This window comes from Mercenaria mercenaria, chromosome 11 (genome assembly GCF_021730395.1).
Source record: "Mercenaria mercenaria strain notata chromosome 11, MADL_Memer_1, whole genome shotgun sequence".
Classification (NCBI taxonomy): Eukaryota; Metazoa; Mollusca; class Bivalvia; order Venerida; family Veneridae; genus Mercenaria; species Mercenaria mercenaria.
Window position 1 is genome coordinate 79162782 of NC_069371.1, and position 15524 is coordinate 79178305.

General features: G+C 34.8%; 1 protein-coding gene across 2 annotated transcripts in view; it reads left to right on the top strand.

Moving 5' to 3' along the window:
• Positions 1–6016: 6016 nt before the first annotated feature.
• Positions 6017–15524, top strand: part of LOC123531178 (SRC kinase signaling inhibitor 1-like) — a 199806-nt gene continuing 190298 nt past the window's right edge. Inside the window, exons 1-2 of one of the 2 annotated variants that reach the window (XM_053517845.1) lie at positions 6017–6034; positions 9128–9309. In XM_053517845.1, coding sequence (XP_053373820.1) covers positions 9153–9309 — 157 coding nt within the window. In that variant the 5' untranslated portion in view covers positions 6017–6034; positions 9128–9152. Of the gene's footprint in view, positions 6035–9127; positions 9310–14716; positions 15059–15524 lie in introns of those variants that run through there. The other variant, XM_053517844.1, reaches the window with a different exon arrangement.

A 15524-nucleotide genomic window follows, 5' to 3' on the forward strand; every position in this document is an offset into this window, starting at 1 on the left:
TTAAGAAAAGATGGTCGAAACAAGTTGTTCTTGAAGCAGACCATCATCATCATCATCATCATCATCATTTATAATAACGACAAACGTTCGATATTGATACATTATGGTCATGCGTGGGGGTTAGAGAAAGTAAAATACTGTCAGGTTTTCTAGCTACTTAATCCACCTAGTGCTTCCTAGCAGTTGTGATAAAAAAGGTGCAAAAACCTTACACCTTAAAACCTTACACCTTAAATCTTAAATTCCTTAACTGCAATATATATCTCTAACCCCCACGCATGGCCGTAATGTATCAATATTGAACATTTGTCATTATTATAAATGATGATGATGATGATCTTCAAGAACAACATAAACTACGTTAGTAGGGTTAAAAATAGGATAGAAACAAAAGACTTGTACTGGAATTATGGTGTAAACATTAATGTAGCCAGTGCTGATTTCATAAGGGAGCAGTTTCATGAGGGACCCGCTATCTTTTGAAACGGCAATTCCATCGTGTCAATGTGCGTATTTGCTTATGATCATCAAATTTCCTTTAAATCTGAATTTGACAGGAGCATATATCTGTAGAAAACACACAATCTGACACCTTCATCAAACAAGCGTGTTGGGGCTGTCTAGAGATAATTGATATATTAGTAAATTATTTGTATAATAGGACAATCACAGAGATGACCTAATAAGTAGTTACAGGATGATTTACATTCCAATTTAACTTTTCTGTATGACATCCTACCTCAAAAAATATTCTTAACGTAACTTTGATGAACTCCAAACACAATAAAAACAAGGATAAATATCCAACAGGGAAAGCCACGTTCTCAAAACGCAGCCTCTCCAAACGTAAACCCAGCACGCGGACGTGCACACGACCAACACACACACTCACACAAAGCAAACACACGATAACAAAACGAACAAATAAAGGAACACAGTGGGGCATCGCATCAGAACGGTCAATGGCAAAACCACCACTGGGGAGCTTAAACCGGTTAATGGTGCACCTAACCTCACTCTTACCCACACCATGTCCCAAAGTTACAAGGCCAGTGTAAATAAAAATTATCCCTGCCAGGTGAAACCCTAACTTACGCAAAGGCAACTGAAGGCATGTAAGGTAAAACACAAAAATGCTCATGTATATTTATATAAATGCAATTCTTAAGAACCTAAAACGCATGTACTCAATGCCTTTGCAGAAGACAGAGCAACAAGGGAAACACCCTTAAGGGCTCGACGAAACAGGCCAGAAGACAAATCAAAATAGATCTGACAGTCCTGGTGGGATTTAAGAAATACCTATCATAGAGTCCTCCACCTGTTCCGTAAGACACAATCAAAGAGAAAAGCGTAGCGTCCAACTGTAAAAGGGTTGAACAGCACACAAGCAGTGCGTATCAAAACAGCTTGAGCATAACTTCTTTTAATAAAACGTTTAATAACTTTATAAATACAATTGAAAAATTGCCATGACCCAAAATCTTATGAAGTTTGTAAACCACATCCCCATAAAAACAGGTTTCCCCAATCATATTTGATCGGAACTGTTCACACCTCTAAAGCACTCAAATCAGGACTCAAGCTTGGTTGCACCTCTCCAAAAAAAAAAAAACATGATCCACCAAGACTTTTCTACTAAAGAATCCATTTTTAACGGAGGGTTTCAAGTAGTCTTCAATAAAAATTTAAACCATGACAACCGGGCAACTACTACCCAGGAACATTCTTGAAAGTAAGATGGCAGACATGGCTTCTAGGACCGAGAAACTACTTTCAAATTTCAGTCCCTACAAAGTTGCTGGCGCTGACAAGACAGACCAATTTAAAGATAAAGCATGTTTTTGAGTGTGTTATGAAGTCTGCAGAATCCCGAGGTGTTCGTCAGTGCGAGATGGCAGAAATCAGCCACAATACCATCCCTATCACTGAATAGACAATCCTTTCACTTACAGGTTAATTACAGTTACAATATAAATTAAAGTTTTTTGTCATTACTTGCGCAATTTTCATCTGGAATAATCTGCATCCTGGGCCGTCCTCATACGGAAACAGTTTAACCAGGTCATCTGTCAGACTGAACATGTCTCAGGTAAAACAGTTCACAGAATCTTTTACTTTTACGTAACCTATAAATACATTTTTTTTATCCCTTTGGGGTTAAGATGATTAAAAAAAATAGCGATAAATAACGTCGTTTAGGCTTATGTCATCAGCAGAGGTGAAGCATTGGGTGAAGCTAAAGTGAAGGTAGTGACAGACTGTAAAGAGACTAAGGGTGGTTCCAAAAAAATGAAGCAAAAGTGTGACATAGGGGGTCAAATTTCAATATCAATTTAGTCAATTTATTTTTTTCAAATATGATAATAGATAAACTGAAGTTTTCAAAATAACATGTGTCAATGTTGTCAGTGAAAAGGAACATTTTAACATTTCAGTTCATTTGAAATTTATTTTGTTGTTTTTGATAAAATACATAAACAATTCAAAAGTCATTTACAACATTGTTTACATTCAAACCTTAAATTATTTACTCAGAAATTGAAAGTAAACCATTGAAGTTAAGAAATTTTACAAAAAAGATCACATTCAAGCCAGAATTTTACCCAAAATTTCATATTTTGTGACTTTTTAAAGCAAACATTTTTAAGGATACCACTGAGAGTTTCTGTTACAAGAAATTTCTTTAAGTTACTTCTGTATTTCCTTCAAAATCATAAACTTTAGGCCTTTGTAAATGCATATTTTAAGTATCAAAGATTTGAAACTCTTACTTTGAATTTAAGAAGTGTTTAAAAAACATGTCAAAATTGGCATTGTTGGTTACACTTGGGACAAAATAGAGTCTTCTCTCTATGATGATTTTAAAGTGAAATTGAATTGAAAATTAAGTTCAAAAAACAGGTAAATCCAACTAGTATAAAGTCATTGTTCTTTAACAATCAGGTCTAGTTAGAAAATATTAAAATAGAATGAAAACTTCCTTTCGTTTTTTAAACGAGCAAATGATAAATGATAATAACTTGTTAAAAAATAAGAAAACACAACAAAGGTTAGAAACTTTGGAGCTATTTTGCTCATGTTATCTAACTAGAACACATTTATGGCTATTTAACCCACATGTATGAAAGTTTTGATAGTTTTGGTAACTAAAAAACAAAACATGGTTGAAGGTTACACTTGGGACACATTGCATAAACTTTGTATCAGGCTTTAAAATGTCCAGAAATATTTAATAAGGATGTTTTAAACTTACATTTCAGTATCTAGATAAATATTTTATCACTTTAGTATCTGAATTTTACATTGAATAGTTTATATTATAGTATTTGTGTCATACTTGTTACTGGTCTGATATTTTCATGATTAAAATCAATCAAAAATGTGATTAAATCAGATGTATGAATTTGAACATAACTGTTTACTCTTAAAAACAGTGATCTTAAACATATTAAATCTATATTTACATACTGAAATGGAAAGCATTAATGAAATCTTTTCTGACAACAGATTGTACAATGTGGTTTCACTTGGGACACATATTTAAGTTATATAATTTTGACAGATAAAAATCAACAAGTCTTAGTCTGTAATCACTAGTTCAAATGTTTTTTCCTGACACAATCTGATTTCATTCAAGTTAAATTTCAACTTAAGACCCCTTCCAGGAACTAATTGTGGTGGTTGCAACTTTTGTATGACATCAGTCCGAGGTTGCCATGAAATGTCATCTCTAGCTGGCCATGTGTAAATTCCTTCAGGTCGACTTGACTGTAAATATCTCACTTTAACTTCTTCATTGTCTAATTGAAGAATCTGCAAGTAGCAATATGCATAGTGTACTTATAAGTGGTTTTGAACTGAGCAACAAATTTTGGAATGCAAAATAGAATCTTGCTTCAATAATCAACAAATATATATCGCTAGAAATCCCTGTATATATGAATACTTATTGATAATAAAATGTTATTCTGAAATAGTATTTCTGTTAATTAAGTGTAGATTTATCCCATATCACATACCTTTCCTGTATAAATCTTTTTTTTCTTCCGTTGCTTCAATAAGACAGCTACAAAGTCATCTACTCCAATTCTGAAAATTACATAAGACACAGAGTTTTAAATGATTTAAATATTGACCAAGATTTAAGAAGTACTGTTTGCATTTTTTTTCACTTTTAGGACTTTGTACAAGATATTATAAGTGATAAGAAATACTATTTTTCAAAAGCAATTTTAAAGCTACAGAAGATAGACATGATATTTTAATATACCTCATAGAAGACTCTAGACTGACATAGTGTTGTATGTCTGAAAGGTATCCAAGAACAACTTGGATCATTGAGGGGACTCTTGGTTTCAAAATTACATCACAATTTGTGGCATGTACTATGTGGATGTTGATGTTTAGCATATCACACATGGCTTGAAGGCATACATGGTCTGCGTAAGTTCCATCTAACCGCATAGCTTCAACATAATCAGAAATTGAAGTTGTCATGAATTGTTCCATCTCAATTTTGTCTTGCTGCAATGGAGAAAAGTATACCAGTATATAAAGATAAAATGTTAATATCTACAATAAACGTGTTACAAACAATTAAAAACTAAGCAATAAGTAGCAAAATATAAATGTTTACCTTGAAAACATATTTTCATAGCAAAGGATTTAGGTTTTTGCTTATAAAAGGGCAAATTACCTAACTAAAGGTAAGTAGTAAAATTTTGTGTCCCGAGTGTAACCTCTAGGGGTACATAAAACAAATGCTAAATTTAAGAAGTGCAACTGTTTTAAAAGAGATAAAAACCATGCATTAAACTTCTGACATGCTTTTAGTCACTTTTATGCATGTTTTGTATAGTACTTTATACACTTTAGCCACAAACAAACTGATATAATGAAAAATATAATTTAAATTTCTGAAACACTCACCCTCAGTTGCAAGGAAACACCTTCACACGCACTGATTAAACTCAATAAACACTAATCTATGCAGCAAATCTTAAAGTGTCAAGAATTGAGTATTTCTGGAACTGTTGACACCTGTCAGTCAAAAGTGCCAAATTGGGGTTACACTCGGGACATCACTTATGACAAGTTTTAGCTCAAACAAATAACACAAATTCATTTTCTTTTTCATGGTTAAAAACAATGTGACATAGGTTATTGGAAAATGCACAAAAGTCATTTATTCAGCAAGATTTGTAGGAGTGACACAACATACAACCCATATGGTTACACTCGGGACAACTGTGGGTTAATGTGTGTATGAGGACGTCAAGTTTGGCATGGGGACTAAACTGGCATAATAATACCATTTTTGGAATGCTAAAACAATGTTCATGAAAAAGACATAGTTCATACCACTTAAAGATAATTAAAATACAAATACAAGCTCTTTACTTTCAAAAGGGTGATTTTTTAATGAGTTTTTTTCTTGATGGTCTGTTGCCTAAAGGGCGCCCTGTGACTAGAAAAACAACGAGGTATTTTATAAAAAAAACTAAAATCGACAGCAGATGAATTGTTTTAAAACATGAAATGTTTATCTAACCTGTAGTATTTCTTGGTGCAGAGTTATTCAAAATGAAAAATTACGATCAACTTGAAATGTCACGCAAAAATGGTTACACTCGGGACATTTTTAGCATCTTTATTTCGGATTATTTCAAAACCGCCGCACAAAAGAAAGTGAAACTTTCTACACATTTAATTGATGTAAGAACACACTTAATAGAAGCTGAATGACAGCTTTAAATACTATACCTAAAAAATTACAGCAAATCTAAGAAATGTCTTCATTTTTTTTGGAACCACCCCTAAACACTAAACCAATTTGTTGCCGGCTTATAAGGTTGAATTCGTAAGCTGGTTTAAAGGTATAATTGTATTTGTGATTCCTTTTGTTCAATTTACATCAAAGTTACGTGCTTGCCATTTCAATACGGTACGGGCGAGGTAGTGGTGTTTAGAGCAGCGCATATATCACGTGATCTAGTGCAATACACGGGAAATAAGGGGAGGACAGAACAAAGTTAGTAGACTGTAAGAGAACTCTAGCGATTGCTTACAGATATGGTCTTTTAAATTTGTCATAAACTAGGCCCATTTTAATTCTTGGCCAGCATGAGCCGATTTTGTGACACTTTTTTTTTTGACAAACACAGGAAAGATAACTCTTGCTGACCCTTGATCAGGTCCCAGAAAATGAGAGGTAAACACGGGGGAGGAACTGTTACACAAGACTCGGTTGTGGAGGATATCATGTTACAGGTTTCTCAAATGACGAACATACCATTGATCTAGAAATACAATTTATATTTTTGCAAGAAGAGATGAATCTTTTCAATAAACTACCACCAGCGATTATTATCCTCCAATGCTGTAATGTTATCCAGGAAAACTGTAGCAGCATCATCCTAAATCTGTAACATGATATCCTCCACAACCGAGTCTCGTGTAACAGTTCCTCCCCTATGGTAAACAGGCTGGTAACATTGCCCGATCAGGCTTTCAACAGAAAAACTAGTATTTCTTAAAAAGTAACGAAGATATTTCTTTCAAACTTGATCCATTTATTAAGCGTTACATATGATACAAATTAAAATAAAAATAACTTGGTTGCCTTCAGTGTTAGTGGAATTATTTCCCCTTTTCAGATTTTTATGACGCATAATTTTTGAAGTCCCAAAAAAAATGTTCTAATACTAAGTTTACAACAACAAGGGGTTCAATGGCTTTCTAATGCTCTAAATTATTGCGCTAGTACATGAATGTATACATTTTACTGTGCTTTCACTTAAACATTATCGAAAAATGTTATTGGTAAAAAATAGTTCATACACATGCACTAGAAACAAAGTATTAGCCCTAAATATATAGAGTAAAGGTATTGGCGCACAAGTTTGGAGCAATAGAAAGCCATTGAACCCTTTTCTGTTTTAAACATTGCATTAAAACTTAATTGTTTTGGACTTCAAAAATTATGCATCATAAAAATCTGAAAAAGGGAAGTAATTCTAACAAAACTGAAGGCAACAAAGATATTTCTATCTTACTATGAATCATATGTTATGTTTAATAAATGGACAAAGTTTGAGAGAAATATCTTCATTATATTTTAAGAAATATTAGTTTTTATGCTGAAAGCCCGATCGGGCAATGTTACCAGCCTGGTAAAGGTAAGCTTTATTGAACTTCGCATATAATCCAACATACAACACAAGCTACAAAGCTCTTGTGCAACAAACTAGGTATTCAGTAACAGATACTTACCCACGCTTATTTTACCTCCTGGTACAACCCTTTCAATGCTGAGTGATAAGCAAGGGAGTTACCAGTACCATTTTTCACGTCTTTGGTATGACGCAGCCGAGGATAGAACCCCAGACCTCTCACACTCAAAGCAGCAGACACTCCACCAGTAGGCTATTGAGGCGGTCAGATATGTCACAAACTAGTTAGCTAGAATTAGCTATAAAAAACAATAACAATAATACAAAATATGTCAAAATCAAATGCAAAATGGTCATTACCACATCCCAACGGTTTATAAGATGAAAGACAATTAGAATCTACACTAAATGAAGTTCTTCAATAAGAAGAATATGTGTCACTTGCGAGAATCACTGAGAATCACCGATACTTAGGACTATTTTAGTAATGATTATCACACACATTTGCCACATGTATTGAAATTGAGACTGCATAGATTTCAGTTCTTTGTGTTTGTCTTTTGTCGCATAAACCATTTGGATGGGATAATGACTGTTTTCTATTTGATATTGCCAAATATTGTACTATTGTTATTGGGACTATAGCTATTTGTAGCTAGATTTAGCTATGTAGCTAATCTGTGACTTTTCTGGGACCGTGTTCACACTGAAAATGAGATTCTCGATCGCAGTTACGTTCTAAACCTAGCTAATTTTGTTGCGCATGGTCTTCATGGAAACTTTTGCTATAATTGAGGCATAGATAGAGCATTATGGTTGCACTGAGGTGATTGTGTGTCAGTATTGTCGATTTGGTCAAGTTTTATATCTCAATAAACATTAGTGGGAATAGATTGAAACTCTACACACATTTGTTCAGTATCATGATCTGATATGGAATGTGTAGTTTCAGTAACTGGCTTTTCCTTCTTTACAAAGCTATTACCCCATTTTCAACTTAGCAGTTTTTATGCCCCTTGGTTTTGCTTTTCGCAAAGTTATATCCCTTGTCCGACTTATGGTATTCTCTCATTTAATTTGTTAGTGATAAGACTTTTAAATAGTCAACAGTAGCTGTCCTGTGACAGCTCTTCTTTTTGCATGAACTTGCAAAATCAGTTTAGCGTAATAATGTAAACCTAGTAAACAAACTCACATATATCGATCACTCTCAGCCAATCAAAGTTCACCTTGATCAGCTTGCTTCCTTTACATGCCAACTGGTTCACAGATTCTCATACGAAGCAGCCATAGTTTATGAATTGTTGGTTCTTTCATTATTAACAATAGTATATATATTACATTAAACTTTGGTTAACTATGGTCATAGGTAGTATCATGTTGGACCATGGTCAACCAAAGTTGGATCATGGTAAGATCATGGTAGACATTGCAAAGTAGGGGAGGATTTGGGGTCCTCCTATTTAGAGCTTAATTTGCTGCAGCCTGCTTCAAAGTAGCAAGGACTTCTGACCACTGTAGCAGGGGAAAATCCCCGCCTACTGGACCTTAACCCTTACCCTGCTAAATATCTAAAATGGACCAGTCCATCATTCAATTTGGGCCATACCACTTATTATTCAAAGGGGTGTTCACTGAAAAATTACTGACTGAATAGCGAACAGTGCAGACCATGATCAGACTGCACGGATGTGCAGGCTGATCTTGGTCTGCACTGGTCGCAAAGGCAGAATCACTTGCCGCCAGCAGGCTAAGGGTTAATGAAACCACTGTTAGATAGGGTCATTATAGATGAACCAAGTCTTGATTAACAGTAGTCACCATAATCATTATGATAATGGATCAGGTTCACTTTTCACTATTTGTTTGTTAAAGGTTCTGTTAACAGGAGTTTTACTGTACGTCATGTTTTTTGTACTTGCATGTTTATTTCTTTTATGAACTGATTCCAGATCCTGACATAGATTTTTAACTAGTATGGACATGGAATGGAAAGATGCAGCACCAGCTCTGACAGCAGCAGATGATAAAGCTAAAAGAAAAACAAAGTATAGACGTATACGTTCAAAGGCAAGGGAACATTATTTCCATAGTAACGGCACTGGAAAACCTCCACTTCCTGTACAGTCATGTGGTAAGTCAACTTCCTAGAAAGTCAACCTAGCTAACTCATAAATAATATGTGTGCATTCCTTAGAATGCACTTGTTCTTTTGATGTGTGTAGTGATATTTGTACTTTGACAACTGTTCACCTTTAGTCATTAGCATTTTGTACAATTTCATATCAGTAAAAGTTGAGTGAATATATTGAGGAATAAAGGTGTCAATATTCTTATCAATGATACTTTGAACAACTTTTAAAGCAACATGTCTTTTACCATATATTCTGTTATTTATGCCCCTCACAGGGGGCACTACATTTTTCAAAAGAAGGGCATTTATTTAGGTCCTAAAAGGGAAAAAAAAAGATTTTTTGACATATCCAAAGAGCAAGGAGAGCTATTGTCCTCGTCCTGTGGCATCACCACAGTCTTTGACTCGTTGTACTATCTTGTTGCTGGTATTCACTCATGATCTAAATCAACATTTTTTTTTGGACAGGAATGTGTAACAACCCTTCTTCAATATCTTAGTACCTAAAAAAACTTAAGTTAAAACTTATTACTTTTCATTTCGGTATTTCTGTTTTACATTAATTTATTTTGCATTTGATAAGAGAGTCGCATATTTCAACAATCAAAATCAAAATGTAAGCTTCTTAATTTATTTACAAAAAGTATTTAAATTCCAATCGATTTTGGTTGCACAGGAGGTAATAATAATTTTTAATGAATTTGAGCTAAATATATAATTGTTAATGCAAAACTTTAACAAATTTAATGCAGTAGCTCTTATATCATTCAGTAGGCAATGCATGTTTTTGTTTGTTTTGGGTTTAACACCGTTTTTCAACAGTATTTCAGTCGTGTAACGGCGGGCAGTTAACCTAACTCTGTACCAGTGCAAACCTGTTTTCCGTAAGTAACTGCCTACTTCCCCACATGAATTATCAGAGGTGGAGGACGAAAGATTTCAGACACAATGTCTTTTATCAAATCGTCACGGAAAACATACGCCCCGTCCGGGGATCGAACTCGCGCCCCCGTGATCCATAGACCAACATTCTCCCTACTGAGCTAAGCGAGCAGTGGCAAAGCATGGTTATCAAATTTATACTTATGCTTATATAATGTAATCTATCTAGCTCCAGTGAAAATTTAACTTGTATTAAGCCCTCAGTAGACACAGATAAGTTTAAATGCTCAGTTGCTAAACATTAAAGTTTTGAACAAATCTGTTAATTGGCCAAAATCTGTTTAGCCACCTTTAACAACAATGGTTGTAAAATGGAAAGAAATGGAAAGAATCTGATCAAGTGGCTCAGTGCATCAGAACAGTTTTCCAAGGCTTGATCACCTTTACTTCCTTGTCCAGCTGAAATTTGGAACTCATTATTTTTGTGCCATAATGATTTTATTAAGTTTGCTTGATGGACTTTAATCAGGAAGAAATAGTTCCAACATCTGGAAGTTTTTCTCTCACCTTACTTTGAATTCATGTACATCAATCAATGTAAGAAAAGAAAACACCTACACTCATGAGTTTGGTAATAAACCTGTTCCAGAAATAATTAGATAGACTGTTATACCTGCACAGGTAGTAATTTATTGTCAGGAAAATGTTAAAAATCCAGGAAACTGTAATTACATGGTAATACTTATACATTGTGATAGGTGGTGAGGGGATTATTTTTGAGGCAGTTATTATAATACTGGTAAGAGTGCAGATTCTGGGTGGTTGGGAGAAAAAGATGGCTTCACTTAAATGTTTCACACTCTGATTAGGCTGGGACAGACATAAAGGGAGGGACACCAATTATTAAAGGACTGCAAATATCAAAATATTGAAAACTTCTCAAACTATATACATGATAAAAAAAGGAACATTTTAAAAATGAAAATTTGATTCTGAATAAGAGGGTCAAATACATAAGGCAATGGTTGAAATTATTTGATTAAAACATGTGTAAGTCATAGAACATATAACTTCTGATTACCTCCCTTTATAGTTCTAATAAATGGTACTGCCCACTCAAAATCGACAGTTTATTACTGTGGTAATTCATGGTTTACCATGGTAGGTCATGGTCATTAGACCATGGTTTACCATTGTTTTGTAATTGGCACCACAGTCATAAAAACATGGTATCAGACCATGGTCAAAAACCCTAGTCAACCATGATTTTTCACCATGGTTGACGAAGGTTTTTGATCATGGTCTGATACCATGTTTTTATGACAGTTGTAGACAACCGTGGTTGGGGACCATGGTAGACCATGGTTGTGGACCACAGTCAACCATGGTCTGTGGGGACTATTGACTATCCCAAAAATACTTATAGTAACGAGAAGACAAAATACACTATTTTGATATATTTTAAAATCAGTATATTTGAAATAACGTTTTGCACTTATGATTATAAACATTCTTGTTGAAGGTTTGTTTAAAATATATCAAAATATTTCACCAAGAGAGATAAGTTACTAAATATGAATTTGAAAGGGTCCTATAAAATACATGACTATTGCAGTATATATCTATTTTTACAAGTCAGTCATTTAGTATAGGTTAGTATTTATTAGTAAGCATTTATCAAATTAAATTGGTCTGGCACTTACCGTGACTTACCGGGTTAATAAATGACCAGAAGTAAATGTTGATTTATCAAAATAAATTTCACGATAATTTGAAAAATACTGCAATGCCATTGGACAAAAATAATTTCAAACACTAATTTGTCATAAAATGGCTAAGATGATAACAAATTACAGTCAGGCTGTGAAAGTTTACCTTTGCATCTGTCAAACTATTCTATAACTAGGAAAACTTTTGGAGCCAAAATGCAGTCAGGAGTCTTCAGGGCATTGTGAAACTTGATAAGTGTGAAAATTACTAACATTACCATGGTAGTCCATGGTCAACAGTGGTTGAAAAAAGTTGACTGCAGTAGACCATGGTCAAACTGTTGATCATCTTTTCTGACCATGGTCGACCATGGCCAATCTTATCTCACCATGGTCGACCATGGCCGACTGTGCTCCTGACGGTATTTGATTGTCAACCATGGTCATCATTTCATCTGGTTGCCCAAATTGAATGATACCCCTGTCCATTTTAGAAATTTAGCAGGTAACTAAATGTTGAACAAGTAAAAAACAGCAATAATAACACATTGGTTCCTGAAGTGTGGAAGTGACTGTTGATGAATGGTTATGGTCTGTCCCCCTCTCACCACTCTTTGATAAACATTACAAGGGTCAATACTTTTTCTCATTTAACCTTTAGCAAATGGACTGGTTCATCATTCAATTTGGGTAGTACCATTTATTATTCATGGGGGTGTTCAATGAAAACTTACAGACTGAATAGCGAACAGCTAAAAGTCGAGGAAGTCATAAAATAGCTTGTAGATGGGCCTGGTCCCTCTGTCAGCAGTCATTTACCCAGTTAACTGCAGTTTTACCCAGGAATCCGCAATTTTACCTAGGTACCTGCATGTAACTTACAGGCCAGGAACCAGCCAACTTGGGTCTTCCCTTGCTGTTGATACAAGGATAGAGGTCCTGTAGGAATGGCCATGATTTCAGAACACAGTCTGCTGGAAATGAAACCCTGTTGCAGTTTATATGATATGGACTTACACAAAAAATTATTGACACAGTAGAAACTGTGTCTGACTGTGTTCCTTTATTTGTTTGTTTTGTCCTTGTGTGTGTGTGTGTTCATGTGTGTTGTGTGCGTGTGTGTTGATTGTGTGAGCATTTGGGGAGGCTGCGTTTTTAGAACGTGGCTTTCCCTGTTGGATATTCTTCCTTGTTTGATGATAAAGACAATACAGTTATATAATAAATGAAAGACTCTCTACTGAGTGAAGTACCAGCTTGGGATGGTAAGTTGCAGAAACACCACTGGTATTTTTTGTGGCTTTTGCTGATTTTAATGTTGCACCAATACCATTATAGGTCATATAGGGACTTTCCAGCTTCGATGGTGGAGAAAGACCCCAGGTACCCTGCTGTGCATTATTTCATCACAAGCGCTCACCTGGGTAGAACCAGTGACATTCCGTAAGCCAGCTGGATGGCTTCTTCACATAAAGAATTCAATGCCACGTGTGGGGCTTAAACCCACATCAGTGAGGGGCAAGTGATTTGATGTGAGCAACCTCAACCACTTGGCCGTGGAGGCAAATTGAACCGGTTTATGGTTCCCGCCAAACTTCAACAAATTTATTAACCTTTAGCCTGCTAAATTTCTAAAATGGACTGGTCAGTCATTCAATTCGGGCAATACCATTTATTATTCGAAGGAGAGTTCACTGAAAATTTACTGACTGAATAGCGAACAGTGCAGACTATGATCAGCCTGCATGGACGTGCAGGCTGGTCTTAGTCTGCACTGGTCTTAAAGGCAAAACCAATTGCTACCTGCAGGCTAAAGGTTAAATACCTTGGAATGATCAGTTGCAGAACCACCACTGAGGAGTTTGAACCTGATTGTGGTGCACTACAATCCTTAGTCTAAACCTTGAAGGAATTGACATCAATATTAATGGCTATCTCTTCATTACTGAAGGAGAGAAGTTTTTATTGTCATTTAATACTTGAATAGCTGCAGAAGGAAAAAGAGTTGTCAAAAAATATTTTCATTAGCCTTGAACCTGTTTTTCACTTTTTATTTAATGAACAAAACAGTGTTGTAACAAATTTGGTATGTCTAAAATACACAGAGAGGTGTTTTGTTGGTTAATTTTTAATTAACTAGTTACATCAAAAGACACTTTGGCATATCAGAAGATACCTCAAAGGTTTTTTTTGTGGTTGCTCATTTGAATATGTTGAAAAACTTGATTTTTTGTTAGTTCCTTTAAATGAAAATCAGATAAATTATACTCTTGGAATCAGATTGATTATAATAATTAAGATGTTTTTAAAAGAACAGTTCTGAAACTTTTTCCTGCTGAGGAATATTACCAGAGGGGTGCTGAATTATTGGAAATGAGTTAGAAATGAGATAGTGAATGAAGACAGTGCTTATCTTGAAAATTTTACCTGGAGTGTACAAAGATGTTGGTTGTTACATAATCTGTCTAATTGCATGGAGTACAGATCTGTTTTTTTCTCCTCTGATATAAAAACGATCTGATAAACCAGAGAATGAAAGCTGTGTTTCTATGGATTCTCTTTTCATTCTTTTTCAAAGTTTTAATAGAGGATGTAACTTCTGCTAGTGAAAGATAGGAAAGTAATTATGATTTAATGGAAATTGAATTTACTTGAACAATCATTGTTATTAAAAATTCTTATGTTTTCAGTAAAATATATTCCGTTAATAGGATTTTTGATTTATATGCTCTGTATAAAAGACATTAACTGAGTGTTTCTGTTTAGTGGAATGTCTGCCTCATTTCACCTGACTGGGTAATAGATGTTTTGTCAAATCTCATCAGCAATAACAAAGTGAGAATGCATAAATAACAATATATTATTTTACCGATTTTTAATTTCATGGATTTTGCATGGATGTGCAATATATGAAGAGAAAAGTGTTTTATTGAGGATTATAAGATGTTACCCGTACACTGAAGAACTGTTTAGACGAAAAATGTCCAAGTTCGGTATTCCGATGTTGAAAACAAAAATTTCTGTTGGACAATATCCGGTGCGTAAGTCGAAGTCAAAGATTCCAAGTCGTCCTTCGAGAAAATCTAGTGGGTCAGATAGTGCTTATGCCAGTGATGACCACCAAGGGACTAGAATCATGTACAGGAGACCACCACCAGGTTCAACTTTTATTTTTAGCTCGACTATTCGAAGAATAGTCTAGCTATTCTACTCACCCTGGCGTTGGTGTCGGCGTCGGCGTCAAACCTTGGTTAAGTTTTTGCATGCAAGTACATACAGCCATCAATTAAAGGCATATAGCTTTGAAACTTATTTTTTCTTTTTCTAGGTCAATTACCAACCTCTCTGGGTCAAGTCCCATAACTCTGACATGTATTTTGAGCAAATTATGCCCCCTTTTGGACTTAGAAAATTTTGGTTAAAGTTTTACATGCAAGTTACTGTCTCAAAAACTAATGAAAATATTGATTTGAAACTTCACATGTGTCTTCGGGGTTATAAAACTAGTTGATAGCAGCAAGTCCCATAACTCTGACTTTCATTTTGGCCAAATTATGCCCCCTTTTGGACTTAGAAAATTCTGGTTAAAGTTTTGCGTGCAAGTACATACAGCTATTTCTAAAA